A 15,920-nucleotide genomic window follows, 5' to 3' on the forward strand; every position below is an offset into this window, starting at 1 on the left:
ACAACAAAGTATTTAAATTCAATGCTGGATAGATTAATTGAATGAAAAAATGGACATATAAAAGAAAATTAATATTAACCAGCCAAAATTTGTAAAAAAAATATTTGCAATGATGTAGGCAGTAAAATTTAGAATATAGAATTACTCTTCTATTTACAGTCTGAAGTCAACTAACTTCACTGGCTTTTAAAAAAAAAATTAATGTTTAAAATTGTAACATAGTCTCAATAATCTAGGATAATATCAGTTAAAACTGCTAAAAATTTGATATGAAAAACCAACAATGTTACTATATCTTTTTAAAAAAGTAAAATTTCAGTAAAGGAATAGGAATTTCAAGGAGTTACAGAAAATCGGCTCATTTTCTCAACAATTACAATATAAAAAAGTTCATCCTATTTATTATTTTTTTTTATATGAGAGTAGAGTCTATTGATTTTCATGAAAGTGATCAAAACAAGTCCAATTTCTGAGGAGAATTTTATTCCCCCAACTCATTCAATAAGACATTTGGTATGGGGTATTTTATTTTATTTTTTTATTTCTTGAAGACAATATGCAAGGCAGATGAATAAAGTTTATATATTGCACAGAAAACCAGCCAACAGGGCTAATATAAATGAACTCAACAATCTAAATATACAGTAGAAACATATGTTATCAGATCCAATTAATAATAATTTATACGGTTCTAAACTTGGATTTAGCTGAATTACAAAACCATTTATCACCAAAAAAAGTCAATAATTTAATTACTTTTTTTATTTTTCTTAGCTATTAATCTCACCTAAAAGTTAAATGAAGATATTCTAACAGATGGCACTTGTCTAGTAAGCAATCTTTGCACACCGTGAAAGAATTTAGTATTACAATTCAACAATCATTTCAAAATAAATTTAACAGGGATCCACAACCTAAAGACTCTACTCTTAGATGATATAAACAGTCTGTAAACGCATAGCAATCCCAAAAATATACAAGAATGTACAAATGGGTGAGATCCCTATGTGAAAGGTCCACACAAATCAATAAACAGAACAAGGAAACAACTTGGAATTCCCAACAACCTGGTTTATTCTCAGAAAATTCTTCTCTATAAAATCTTACAAACTACAAATGATGTAATCCTCAAACCAAATATCAGTTACTACCTATGAATTTATCGTTAAATATCAAGAAAGTTTGATATACACATTTGTGAAAATACAAGCTATTCCAATAAGTCATGTTCACCTCAATGGTAAAGTTAAATGGCATAACATCCGTTTATGAGAATATAAGAATCCAAATGAATCTCTAAAATATGAAAGACAAACTGAAATGGTGTATCAAATGTATATCTTTTCTTGATAGATTAATCTATTGGTTGACGGCACAGATAATATTGATAATGAAAAACATATCAATTAACAACTAGTTAAAGGATATTCCTCACTTAAGCAACAAAGTATAAAATTTCTGAATGAAAATATTTATTGGCTGTTCCCAAAATTTTCAATATCTTATATTCTGGCTGCCAAGATATTTTGTAGATCCATGTATTTAATTTTGTACGATTTTGCAAAGACTTTGCTTTGGTCTCATGCCTCCCTGGCAAATTTTGCCAATTTCTTTTTCCCTTTTTTTAATATCTTTGTGTAGATCAATATTCATTAATTTATCCACAATATTTTTTTGTCAAAGGACCCAATACCAGCAATGTAATTTTTCATTCTTGAAGTTTAATGAGCTACTAATCAGTACTGAATAATTCTTTTTAGCAGTGAAATAAAAATATCTGTTCATATCCCTAAAAATGATGATTTGTAATTCAGCTATAATTAGATTATCTTTTTTGTTAAGAAACTGGGTTAATATAATTAAGATTAAAGTAAATTAAAAATTATAATAATCAAGTTGCTTAGTTTAAGTATGCTATAATACTTATATGTTAAAAAAATACATATATATATATATATAAAAAGATGATTTAAATAAAAAATAAAACAACTAAAGAACATTTTAAAAACGTTATTAAAATTATTTAAGTTCAATTTACAACATAAAAACAATAAAAAAAAGCCATCAACTCCTACAATATTACTTACAAGTAAAATAGATTCAACCAAATAAATTTTAAGAATGAAATACACATACATAAAATCAATAATATAAAGCTTAGACTTTTATCACATTTAATATGACTAATTTATTAGTAGAAATAAACAGAATTGCACTTTAGTTATAAAAATGTTTCCGCAATCATTCCAGTTACTTTACTGATACACATACATCAAATTAATATAACGTAAGTATTAGTAGCCTTTATAACTGCAATTAACAAAATATAAAATAGAACAAATTAAATTAAACATAAAAATCAGATATACTATCACTATCAACTGAAGCAAGCACCACTTTCATCATAAACATTGAAATATGAACTAATTCTTTACTTTAAAAAAAGAAGAGAAATAAATAATGAAGTCTTGTTATACTATAAAAAGTAAATAATGCAAGCTAATCTCTATGAATTGCATAAATACAATAATAAACAAGAAAGATTTCACTTTCTTTTGCTCCCCTAATTTGTTTTAAATTCTTAATTCCTACTTGACAATGATTGCTTTTAATCAAAAATTCAGTCATGTTACTATATAAAAAATACATTCACCTTTTTAGAATAGGATGAAGGAAGAAATTACATTATTAGTCTAAAAAAATATCTAAATTTAAGATAAAACATTAATATACAAGAGCAAAAGTGATTTCCAAGCCATTTTAACAATAGGTTAATAAGAAAACTACACACACTGAAGTAACTACATACATTTAAAATAACTAAAATTAATTTAAAAGCATAAACCAACAAAAAAAAAATTATAAAGATGTATAAAACAAAACAGGAATAATTAGTTTTACCTTAGTTTATATAATTTTAAATCTTAAAAAAATATTTATAATGACTGCTTCGGCTTGTTATTTGCCAGTAATAAACACCAACATGTAGAACTGTAAATGGGCAAAATCATTTTTCCCTAGAAGCCAACACTGAGGTATTCTAGGTGTTAGGGAGAAGCATCAGGCTGTAAGGATTCTGTTTAAAATCTTATTCAAGATGTGATTTTAAATTATATTGTAGTGCGATTTTTTTTCTAAGTTAAAATACATTTTTTATTTCAGTGATAAGTTTTATTGTTATTTTTAGAATTTTATTAATTACACATGTGCGCGCGCGCTCTCTCTCACACACACACACACACACACACACACACAAGGATTTTCAATAATTAATGAGGCAAACTGATGTAAAGAAAAAAACAGTTCATTCAACACCAATGAAACTTTGTCAAGGTCAAGTTAGTCACCTTGGGACACAATTAATCAGCTGTTTGATTGTAATTAATCCAAACATAACCTCTTTTGTTGATTTCAGAATGTCAGCTTCACTTGAAACGTGTAGGCCCAAAGAACAACGTTCAGTGATAAGATTTTTGCTATCAGAAGGTTGAAACCAGCAGCAGTTTTACTCAAGAATGTTGAAACGGTACGATGAGAAGTGTTTAAACGACACTAATAGTATAAGTGGGTGGAACAGTTAATTTGGGTAGAACGAGTGTGACTGATCTACATCGCTCTGAGAAGACCAGTTGAAGTTTCGACTGCTGCACTGCAAAATCACATAAATGATCTTATTTGTGAACGCAGGAGAGTCAAAATTTCCCCATTGCTAACTGTAATATTAGTGTTAGAACCCCACATTCGATCATTCATGATGTGCTCTATTATGGCAAAATGTGTTCGAGACAGGTCCCAAGACACTTGACTCAAGCCCATAAAAACACCTGGATCACATTTGTTCTGAGCTCAAAGAATGGTTTGAAGTGGAAATTTCTTTCTACAAAAGAAATGTGGATACACCATTTTGAGCCCAAATCCAAATGGCAAAGTCTTGAGTGGAAACATCCAAATTTGCCCACCAAAAATAAATTCAAAACTCATGCGTCAGCCAGTAAAGTGATGTTGACAGTCTTCTGGGACTTGCAGGCCCAATTTTTAGTGACTAATTAAAGGGATAACATACAGTGAACAGTGACTACTATATTCTAACACGCTCTAACAGAAAATGAGACCTGCAATACGGCGAAAATGTCAGGGCTCTCTCTCAAAAGGTGTGATTTTTTTGCATGATAATGTGTGTCTCCACATTGCTCAGAGAACGGGAGTAACGCTTGAAAAGTTGGGTTGAGAGGTGTAGTCACATTCTCCTTACAGCCCAGACCTCTCCCTGTCTGATTTTCATTTGTCTGGCCTACTCAAATACTTTTTATGCAGCAAGAAGCTCAATGACAATGAAGTGGTCAAAAAAGTGGTACATGAATGGTTCAAACAGCAAGGTAAAAACTTCTATACTGCGGGAATCAAAAAAAGCTCATAGACTGGTGGGACCAAGTGTCTAAATGTTGCTGAATATTGTTCAGCTATGTTGAAAAATAGTACAAGTTTCATTGCTATTGAATATCTTGTTTTTTCTTTACATCAATTTGTCTCATTAATTATTGAATGTCCCTCGTATGTGTGTGTGTATAGGGTTGTAAAACTAACTTAAATGTAGGATTTTAGTTTACAGGACAAATAAATTTAGTTTATAAAGTATGGGCTATGTGACATAAATAAACCTAGATATACTAGAAATTTCATGCAGTGTGCATAGTTTTAAAATATGCTAATGTGTCAGTTAAAATTAAAATGTGCTAATGCATGTAGTATAGGTATTATTATTTTAAAAATGCAGCAAGAAATCACTAGAGAAAAAGAACATTTGATATTTCTTAGTATACAAAAAAGAAACAAAATCAACTATTAAATGACGCTTAATTATTGCTGCTGTAGAATCTTATAGTTTTATTAAAAAATTATGAGAGAAGGATATCCATAAAAGAATCTAACACCTGATCCGGACTATCTAACAAAAACATCAATATAACAGTATCAAATAAGATAATGAGACTGTTTTTTAATAAAATCTAAATATAAAATATCCTTACCATTTTTCAAAATAATTAAAAATGCAAATTAAATTTATTTTTGCTTGTAACATCTAATGGTTTTACAATAACTGTTAATATCAAATGTTTCCCTCTAGCAAAGAACTGAAACAGTATTATAGTCACCAAAAATACCATAATATTGGATGGTAAATGACATTCTGCCAGAGTTCAGGTTCTTTATCAGTACAGGTAAACGTTATGTAACATTTAAGTAATTTAATATAATAATCAACATCTACTATAGTAAAAGTATTTTCATAAACATTCAAAGTTTAAAAATTACTATCTTAGAAAAATGAATCACTTATATAGCGCATACACAAAGTTATTACTGATGGCTAGTAATAACTAATTTAAATCATAAATTTGTCTTTGTATTAAAAACCAGTTTTTGAACAAATTTATTTTTGGATTACTTAGTGCCAAATAAAGAAGTATATAAGAGATTGCTGAATTCTGATTTACAGAAGATTTAATTCAATAGACTTCTATGAATAGTAAAGTAACTATGAGCTTATCTCTGACAAGAACCAACTAAGCTGAACATGAAACAACATATTACAATTGATAGCAATGACCAAAGTGTATGTATAACATGGCTGTTAAATCCAATTAAAAGTGAAGTGGATTTGAATTTGAGTTTAGCATGAAAGAACAGCTGTTATGAAAGTAAACTATCTTAAACCCAGTGGCAGTGATAATAAGTTTTTAATTATATAATAACAATTAGAGGTAACAGATGACAATTACAACACCAAATCTCATAAAATAAGCCAATGGCTGCTGGTAGTCATTGGGCCTTTGTCAGTAATAACCAGAATCATTATGATAGTCAACACATTAAGTGATTGATCCATATAATATTTAGGAAATTTCTAGGTATGCAGATTTGTTGAATCGGAGCATGCAAGAAGCTAGATTTTTAGTTAAAGGGGCAAATAGTTTGCTATATCTCAGGATAAAAAGGAAAGCAGGAGACAGTTTCAAGAAATTGACTGTTTAAAGTTAATCTGGAATGGCCTTGGGACTTCTAAACATGAAAAAAGCTCAAAACATGAAAAAACTCCTGTACCATCCTAATAATTATTAACTAATGAGTAAAACATTTTATGCTGGTTAAAATAAAAGCCAAGCAAAAATTATTCCTGTTTTATTTTAAAAGTAAATGATGTTACTTTACTGTGGTTCAACATTCCAGTGTAAAGTATAAATGACATCCTGTAAGAGATTACCTAATGAACGAATGGCATGTAAAATAGCAGCCATTAATAAAGATAATGACAATGACATCAGGCGACTTCTAGGATCATTTGGTGTAGAAGAAGAAGAAGAAGTAGTAGGTGCTGGTGGAGCAGGAACAGGTGGTGTTGTAGTACTCATATTACCTATTAAATTTTGTCTGTCTTCTGCAATAACAGATTCTTCAGCTATTGAAGGTACAACAGATCCAGTTGCTTTATTATTTTCATTGTCATTAATAGTATCTATTAATACCTCGGTATCTTCACTGTCATTATAAAACTCAGATCAGCTAATTGGTGCTTGATCATTGTCATCTTGAATTAAAAGATGATCTCTACAAAGCTGTAACTAAACAAACAAAAAGGAAAAACAATTAAGGATGTACACAGAAAAATCATTAATTCTATTATATAAGTATATATGCTTACAGATGATCTATTCCGTAGACAGTTTACTATATAATTGAATATTGTGACTGCTTATTACTTCTTATTTAAAGTATAGGTTGGTAGTGTATGATAATTCAACTGCTGTTAAATAAATCTTTCAAAAAGAAAAGAGAATGATTAAAATTCAAGCAAATACATGATGTGACTTGACATCTTGCAACCCTCTTTTTAAAGAACTGGCATATATTGATCTTTCTAATTCATCTTATATTGATTACCTCATATTAACAAGAATCTTAATTAATAAAAGATAAGGGAAGTCTCCAGACACTATATCATATAAGCTGTTTCTGATGAGTGTAATTTACAGTCTTGCCCAAAACAAAAAAAAAAAATATTAAAAAAAATGTTTTCTTTATTAACTGAATTTTATTGTACTACCTCAGTGACTAGTTTATGGTGTACAAACTCATAAACAAGAAACCTGGTTTAAGAGTAGTTTCCTGCCTGGTTTATCTGAATGACAGTTTTAAAGATTGTCTGTCATTTAGATAAAAAAGCAGACCTGGAGACAAATAAAAGGGTTAGAGGAAGACTCTGAGGAATGGAACATTAGAGACAATCAAAGAACAAAATTTTATTTTGACATAAAAAGAAAAAAAAGAGCATTTGATAATTTAGTTAAATGACATCTGTGACTCACCAGACATTATAAGACTACCCAACGGGCTGGTCTACTGGTGAACTCATCATTGCAAATCAGCTGATTTCAAAGTTGGGAGTACTTAAGGTTCAAATCCTAGTAAAGGCAGTTACTTTTATACATATCTGAATACTAGATCATGGTGTTCTTTGGTGGTTGGATTTCAATTAACTACACATCTCAGGAATGGTCAACCTGAGACTGTATAAGATTCACTTCATTCATACATATCATCCTCATTCATCCTCTGAAGTAACCTTTTGGTGATTCCGGAGGCTTAACAGAAAACAAGGTGTTACAAGACTATAATTAAACTTTATAAGTAACTATTACCTGAGGATGAAGTAATATAACATCTCTGAACTCATGGGAGAATGACAGTATAAATGTACAAAAACATAAAGCCATTATCCACTCAGATACAGAACTTATGACATGGAAAACCCAACCGCCATCTTTTGGATACCACTTCCTAGGATCACTTCCTGTAAAATTATAAACTACAAATTTAAAACTGTAAAAATATAATAAAATTTTAAGCACTAGAAATAAACATTTTTATTTCTTCCAAAAATATTAGACTGAGAGAATCAGTCTTTATTTTTGGTTTTATTACATAACAATGTATTTAATAAACAAATGGTAATTGTAATTGTAATAATTAAATGGTATCAACAAGTAACGTCCTATATACATATATTTATTAAAAGCAATCAATAGTTCTTCATCAATTACAATACTTGATTAACTTACAATAAACACTTACAGTTATGTGACCTGATCTACACTGATTCAAAGTTGTAAAAACATTTCAGATACAATAAACAAGCAATAAAAGCATATAATTTTGTTTCAATTTTTTTTTTTCATTACACAAGGTGGATGCAAATTTATTTAACTATTTATGTACATACATAAATACAAAATGAAGTATGATTACTTTAACCACTGAATTAAATTAACAAATACATTTTTATTTTATTTTATAGCATACTTTAGCAGGAATAACATTTACCACTTCTACGAGGAAGATATAGTACAGTAATTGTTAACCAGTTGCAACTAAATATACATGACCTAGACGCGTGGAATGGTAGGAAGTTTGGTGATGTAAATTTCTACATAGTGCAGATATTAACAGGGCATGGTAATTTTCAAGATTACCTGCATAGAATAGGCAGATGCGCATCACCATCATGTATGTTTTGCGAAGACGAGGACTCAGTAGAACATACAGTCTTCAATGCCGAAAGTGGGACATACAACGGAACAGGGCAGGTATCGCACAGTGCACACCAGATACCCTTGTGAACTACATGTTACAAAGCAAGGAACATTGGAGGAGAGTCAACACATGCCACGGAGGTAATCAGGAGTAAAAATCAAGAGGAGCGGCGTCATGGTCTATTAGTATAGAAATGGGAGGACATCCCCAGAGGTGAGGGCTGGCATGCCCAGGTGTGCCAGTGCCTATGATCCTCTGGGGACTCCAGGGGATGGTAGACACAGTAAAAAAAAAATACCCGGCGCTGTGTTTTGGGCAAATATGTCTGGACACGGTGTCAAGAAAGGGCACAATAAAGACTACTCAAAAGAGCTGACCGGCGAGCCAACCTACCATGCCGGATATACAGCCGGTTGGTGAGAAGGCTCGTTAGAGTAACCAGACACTCCTCTGGGTGGAGTTATACCCAACAGTCCGGACTGATCTAGAGGAGTAGAGGAAAAAAAAGTTGCAACTAAATATTTCTGCTAATACTTAATATTTTACTTAGCATACATAAACATTATCACAAAAAATAATACACACATATTCCAGTCTCTTACATGGATATATAAATAATCATTAATAATAACAAACATATATATTGCAATTTTAATAATCTCCAGTTACAATATTCCTCAAGGAGCTGTACAGTTATCATAATTTGATAAATCCACTTATTTTGACTATTTTAATAAATATGTTGCTACTACTATAAGTATGCAACTAGGTAAACAAAGAAAAATTACAAATGAAAATGTTTACCATGGAACTGTAGATGAGCAGTTACACCACAACTTGCCATAATGACAAATACAACTGAACAAATAACAGCTATTACAGCTCTTAAACGAGCAACTCCAATCGTATTGGCTACAGGTTGCATATGATAAGAACAAACAGCCTGAAATAAAAACAAACATATTAAACTTCATGGATTGAAATGAATAAAACACTTTTATTATTCTTTTAATTAAAGCTTTTATAATAATATTTCAAAACTGAAAACTATTAAATTATCAGTGAACATGTCCACTTTAGTTTGATTTGGTTAAATGTAAACATTTAATTATAAGTTTACTTTACACAATTAAACCATGCACTAACATCGGCAAGAAAATATTAAGTAAGCTTTAAATGTAATTAACAACTGGTTAGAGTGCATCAAGCAGTTAATAAAGTTCACTTAAACATATAAATACAATTTTAATTTGATATATTTTTTATCATCAAAATATTCTTATTAATATTCATGATAGAAATATAACTCATTAATTACTTGGTATAATTAGTCGGTAAGTTTTTACTTATAGATAAAATTTTAATATTGATATTACACATGTTTTATGCTTGAAACATTAAAAATTGAAAACAATCACAGAAACTGATAGTTTGCCTTTTAATTATTAATGGGTGCATTAAATAATGTTTTAGGTCATGTTTGTCTTGTATTTATAAATAAATATTGAATTAATGCAATGTTCAAGACCGACTTAACCCAGTTATATCTCCAATTTTCTACAAAAGAAAAAGGCGTAATCCAATTACTACAGAGGCATCAATCAGTCCAGTAAACAGTGGTTATAAAAAAATATCAAATATATAAAACACAACAATGAGTTAAGATTTATACAGATACCAAAGTAATATGAGGATTAACAAGTGCAGAGGATTGTGACTATCATAAAAGAAGAATAGATAATATACAAAGAACCCACCAGGTTGGTTTAATGGTGAACGCGTCGTCTTCCCAAATCAACTGATTTGGAAGTCGAGAGTTCCAGCGTTCAAGTCCTTTTAAAGGCAGTTACTTTTATACAGATTTGAATACTAGATTGTGGATACCAGTGTTCTTTAGGGTTTCAATTAACAACACATCTCAGAGGAATGGTCAAACTGAGACGGTACAAGACTACATTTTCACTCATACATGTCATCCTCTGAAGTAACACCTGAATGGTAATTCCCGGAGGCTAAATAGGAAAAAGATAGAAAGAAAATATACAAAGAAAACTGAAAACAAAGACTCTCAGAAGGCCAAAAGGAGATGATTAGATTAGAAGTGCTGGGGGATATAAGAAGGATGGGACTGAAAGTAGCGAGTTGAAGAGGCCAACTATCATCTGGCGTATTGAAGTCCATGGCAATAAGAAATGACAATTAGACTGATTAAACAAACACCACATGCCATTTTTTCAGAAATGAAAGATAGTTTTCGTTCTGGAAGACCTTAAAATGTTCACAATTTAAAGCCTTTAAGATCAACTATGTTCTGTAAGTAGTATTACACTGTAGTAATTGAAAATAAAATTGCCTGAAAATTTTTGTCTAAAATTCATAATTTTTCATTATTAAAATGTATGAGGTAAAAAAAAAATCTATGTATACGATTAATAAATTTGCAATTTTTGTCAAAAAGAATACCTCTCCAGGGTGAATTGATAAGAGAAACATGCAATTTTTAAGAAAAATTAACCAATTTTGATTTCACTGGCATTAGTAGATGAAGAAGACAGTAAAAGAGATTACTAAGCCTCAGAACATAACAAGCAATAATCACCCTCAATCTGAGGCAGCATACATCTTTGTGGGGCTCTCTATTTAACTCATTTGCAAAGTAAATGATTAGAAATTTCTTAATTTAAATTGTCACTTTAAGGTTTTTGATTCGTATTAGAACAAAATTGAAACATAATATTCCCAAGATGGCTTATATAAAAGAAATAAATGATTTCCTTACTATTTTAGTTTAATTAAAGTTGTTTGCATATATAATAATATACACAAAGTAATAATTAATATACTTATTATTCTAAGATAATTATAAACATAAAACAATTTAAGCTAAACAAAACTGATATGGGGTTTATAATTACATTTTTTTCTTGTTTACAAAGATGGATTAACTCTTGAATAATATTGTATAATTTGGAATAAGAGGTGCTTGATAAGTCTATGTGAAGTCAAGAAATCTCATACTGCATTTCTGAGGTCATTCTTAGTTTTCCACAACTCTTCTAGGAGCATACACTAAGTTTCAGTCAGATATATTTTATAATTCTGCTGCTGGCAGTAATTTGAGTAGATCAAGTATTGTGATTTATAAAATGAATGAAAGAAAATTCTGTGTGGTGATAAAAGCTTATGCTTTGAAAGGAAAATAACACAGGAAACTACAACCAAATTGGGATAACTATTACGGCAAGTCGGCTCCTTTGATCAGAACAGTTTACAAGTGGTTTGATTATTTTTAAGTGGTCACATCGTTGACTTACTGTTTGGGAATGCCTGTTGAGTTTACAACTGTAGAGAATATTTTTTGAAAAACCTGTGATATGGAGATGGAGGATAGAAAACTGAAAGTGCAAAGGGCAAAAAGCATAACTTGACCTGTGCTAGATCATCTAAATAAGGAAATAAGGAAAAAATTACCTTACTGATGAAAAATATTTTCCTATTGTGACTGCAAAATTGATTGAATTAAGCTATGAAATTCTTCCACGTTCTCCCTACTTGCCAAACTTAGCAACTTTATTATCCGTTTCAAAAATATTAAGTGGCTTACTGGAAAAATATTTATACCAAAAATATGAAAGTTATTGCCAAAGCGTCTGCCAATTTTGAAGATTCAGATAAATCATATTATAAAAATGGGATAGAAAAGCTTGGGAATCTTTAGACCAAGTGTATTTCTAGAAAGGTTATGTTAAAAAATAAAAAAGATTTTCCTTAAAAAATCATTTTATTCCTTTCCTGAAAAATTATCTCTTTTTTCACAGATTAATTAAACATCCCTCATAGCAACAGACCCTTCTTATTGTCAGCCCTCCATTTACAGGAAATGTTAATAATTATCTTTTTAAAAAGTTACCTCAGGTTTTTTTTTAACAAAAAATATTTTTTTGATGTGATACAGAATAATAGTAAACAATAATCCCTGAATTGATTTCATGAAAGACATGTGAATTTTCAATTTCACAAAAATTACAACTTCGGTGACAGTAAAATAAAGAGAAAAATGTAAAAATTAAACTATAATAAATACAAGCCAGATATTTTTCAAATGCAATTTAAAAAGGAACAAAATGAAGTGGATAAGATAACCAATTTTGCTACTATATAACAATTTACAAAAAATTGAAACTAGATTAAGACAAATTAAATTTCAATTTATCAAACTAATTGCACCAATTTGCAATCTTTGTGATAGCTGCTATATGTGATACATTGGGTGATAGCACCAAAGTGATTAAATGCATATAATAAATAAAATATTACAAACCTGTATCCAAAAATAAACAGTTCCAACACCAAAGCACATAAATGCACCAATTACATGTACGACAAATACATTTGTCTCTTGAAAATTAGCGACTAAACTTAAACCAAAACAGGATATAAGTCCCGCATAAACACCTGCATTATTTAAAGATTGTACTTTTGGAGAGAAAGTATGTTCTAAACAATACTGATATATATGACAGTATCTAATATATACAGAAACAGATACTGAAACAAACAAATTGTAATACATTAAAATAATTTTGATTATTTTATCTAATATTAAGTTATTGAAATTAGGTGACTCAAATGAGATTGGATTGTTCAAAAACTTACAAACTACTTGTCTCTTTTCTGCCAGTTACAGAGTGTTTATTGAAAGATTTATGATGACTTCTTGTGATATGCGACAAGCCCAAATTGTTGCTTTTTTATTCTACAGTGCCTGAACACCTTCCAAAGAAACATGATTAGTAACTTATTCTCCCATTTGTGAAGCAGGACTCAATATCAACATTCCAGGAAGAGATTCTCAACAATGTGTTTAGGTGGATAAGTAGGTAGTGTAAAAAATTATTCATTTATGTCTACCAAATTGGTCAGTTCCAGAACATCATTACAATGTATTCTGGCAATGAATCTTACAGAATTTTTAAAAATAATCAAACAAGACAGAAATCTTTTCTCAAGAATTTTCAACAATGTTTTACTAAACTTATGAGTTATAAAAATCATTTTCATTTAGATGATCATCAAAATCCCAAGTTACAGATAATTGGACACTAAGCATTGCAGGACTTTGAATTCATGTCAATTAACCCTCCCCTCTTTCGAAATGTTCTGTTTAGTATACTTTCAGTCGTTATTGCATTGGAAATCAGAAGAACCATTAAAAACCATCACCAGATTTTGTATAGGTCCATAATTGACTATTTTTTGATTCCAGAAATCAAGAAAATCCTAACCTCGTTCTAGCTAGATGAAATGATTGTGGACATAATCAATGTAATAATGGATCTTCTTACAAACTTTGCAGTAAATAACTTATTTCATAAAACTGTGATTTTGACTGATCTCCCAACTTAACTGAGTGGTCTAAATTTGGTGTTATGTAATGAGAAATGCTTTAAAAATTGTCAATTTAATAAGTTATTTGAATCTAGTTTTCTAAGTGCAGATCTAAAAGATACACTAATTGAATTTTCTTAAAAAAATTAATTAATTAAAAACTGCAAAGAGTTTAAGTTGTATATTCTTTAGTCTCAACTGGACCACCATTCAGTTTGTTTCAGGGCAATCAGTTATTGTAAGTATAAGAATGTATCATTATACAAATAAAATCTAAATTTTATTAAAATGTATCTAAAATTTATTAAATGTATCTAAATTTTAATACAATATATACAACTTTAGATACTGAATAAAATTTAGATACTGTTAGACCTAATAGCTAAAAATTACATTCCCAAAATAACCTTAATTTTAAACTTGCAAATGAAGAAATTATTTAATTATAATTTAATTGAACGGTAATTATACACAATTAGAGACTCACCTCTAATTTTGATAAAATTTGGAATACACCTACCTTATTTAGAACCTAAGTTATTCATTACAACTGACATTATTTGTTAGAAATGTCTTTCACCCCAGTTACATCCCTTTTAAGTTACACAGTACCCTCACCAAAAATTTTGTAATTGAACACTGTACAAGTGTAATATATATTATTTTTGAACTAAATAATTTGGTTAAGTCTGTTAATTAAGTTAAGAGAAAATACTTTTAAGACTAAATTAAGGTAGGTTAAGCTTAAGGGTAAGTTAGGTTAAATTAGATTAAGTGCAATACACATAACTTACAGAATAAATAACTTTGTTTAAGTGAAATTTAATTGAGTTAGGTTTAGGTCAAGGTTAAGGTTAAATTTAGGTAAGGATTCAGTGTACTGAACTTTGTAATATATCAACATAACCCAATGTTCACTTTGCTTGTTAACCTGATCTAAGTAACCTTAAATCTTAAATTGGTCAACTGTAAGATTGATTCCATAAATATACAGAATAACCAATTATTTAGTATGAATATAATAAATATTACAGTTGTACAGTGCTGAATTACAAAATCTTTAGTGAAGGTACTGTGTAACTTACAAGGAGCATACTCAAGTGAAAGGTGTTTCCGACAAATAACTTCAAATGTTAATGAATAAGCAGGTCCTAAATAAGATACTTTTCAAATTTCATCAAAATCAGAGGTCAGTTTCACTAAATGGATATTTGTATAATATATAATTTTAATTACCAATTGAACTGTGAATAAACAGCAATTTAACAATCAAGCTTAAAAAATATCCATTTCTTACACAAAAAAGGGATATTTTACTAACTTAATGTGACACCTGCTAACATTGAAAAAATCTTTGAAAATAAAAAATTTCAGTTCATAAAACTGTATTTTTACTTTTCAAATTACATCCATTTTAATTTTTTCTTAAAACAATGAAATATGTCTTGACATAAAAAATTGAGTAATAAACCATTTGCATTGTTATAAAAGTGAAGGCAATTACAATGCCTCAGTGAAAGTACTAATTTTTATGTTCCCATATGATTTAATTTACCATATAAATTGATTGATGATTGATAACGTCATGGAATATTTACAGCTAGAGAAGGACAAGCTGACAAGGATTGCATTCTATCACTGATTATTTTTTATTAACTTAATACATAAGAAAATGCTTTACTAACACATAAAATAATTTAATATAGTTTTATATTAAATAAATAAAATCAATACTTTAATTTAAAAGTAGTATTTAAGATTGTTTATTATTTTATATTAATAATCTGGAGGAATAAAATCAACTATGCTAGTCATGTTATAACTCTTACTGTTGTGTTTTAAAATTAATAACTTGCTTTTCTTAACAATATAAAACCACAAATAAAATTATTTTATTTATTACCTAATCAGTTAAACTTAAAGCTACTTAGATCTTTATTAAC

The 15,920-nt window shown here is 29.2% G+C and overlaps 1 protein-coding gene across 1 annotated transcript in view; it reads right to left on the reverse strand.

Annotated features, from left to right (window-relative positions):
• Window positions 1-1,995: 1,995 nt before the first annotated feature.
• Window positions 1,996-15,920, reverse strand: part of LOC142327437 (DNA damage-regulated autophagy modulator protein 2) — a 33,107-nt gene continuing 19,182 nt past the window's right edge. The window contains exons 3-6 of the mRNA XM_075370514.1: window positions 12,911-13,137; window positions 9,394-9,532; window positions 7,698-7,849; window positions 1,996-6,620 (exon numbers count right to left, since the gene is read on the reverse strand). Of these exons, the coding sequence (XP_075226629.1) occupies window positions 6,558-6,620; window positions 7,698-7,849; window positions 9,394-9,532; window positions 12,911-13,137 (581 nt within the window). The 3' untranslated portion in view covers window positions 1,996-6,557. The remainder of the gene's footprint in view (window positions 6,621-7,697; window positions 7,850-9,393; window positions 9,533-12,910; window positions 13,138-15,920) is intronic.

The sequence above is a fragment of the Lycorma delicatula genome, chromosome 7, assembly GCF_047948215.1.
Source record: "Lycorma delicatula isolate Av1 chromosome 7, ASM4794821v1, whole genome shotgun sequence".
NCBI classification, from domain to species: domain Eukaryota; kingdom Metazoa; phylum Arthropoda; class Insecta; order Hemiptera; family Fulgoridae; genus Lycorma; species Lycorma delicatula.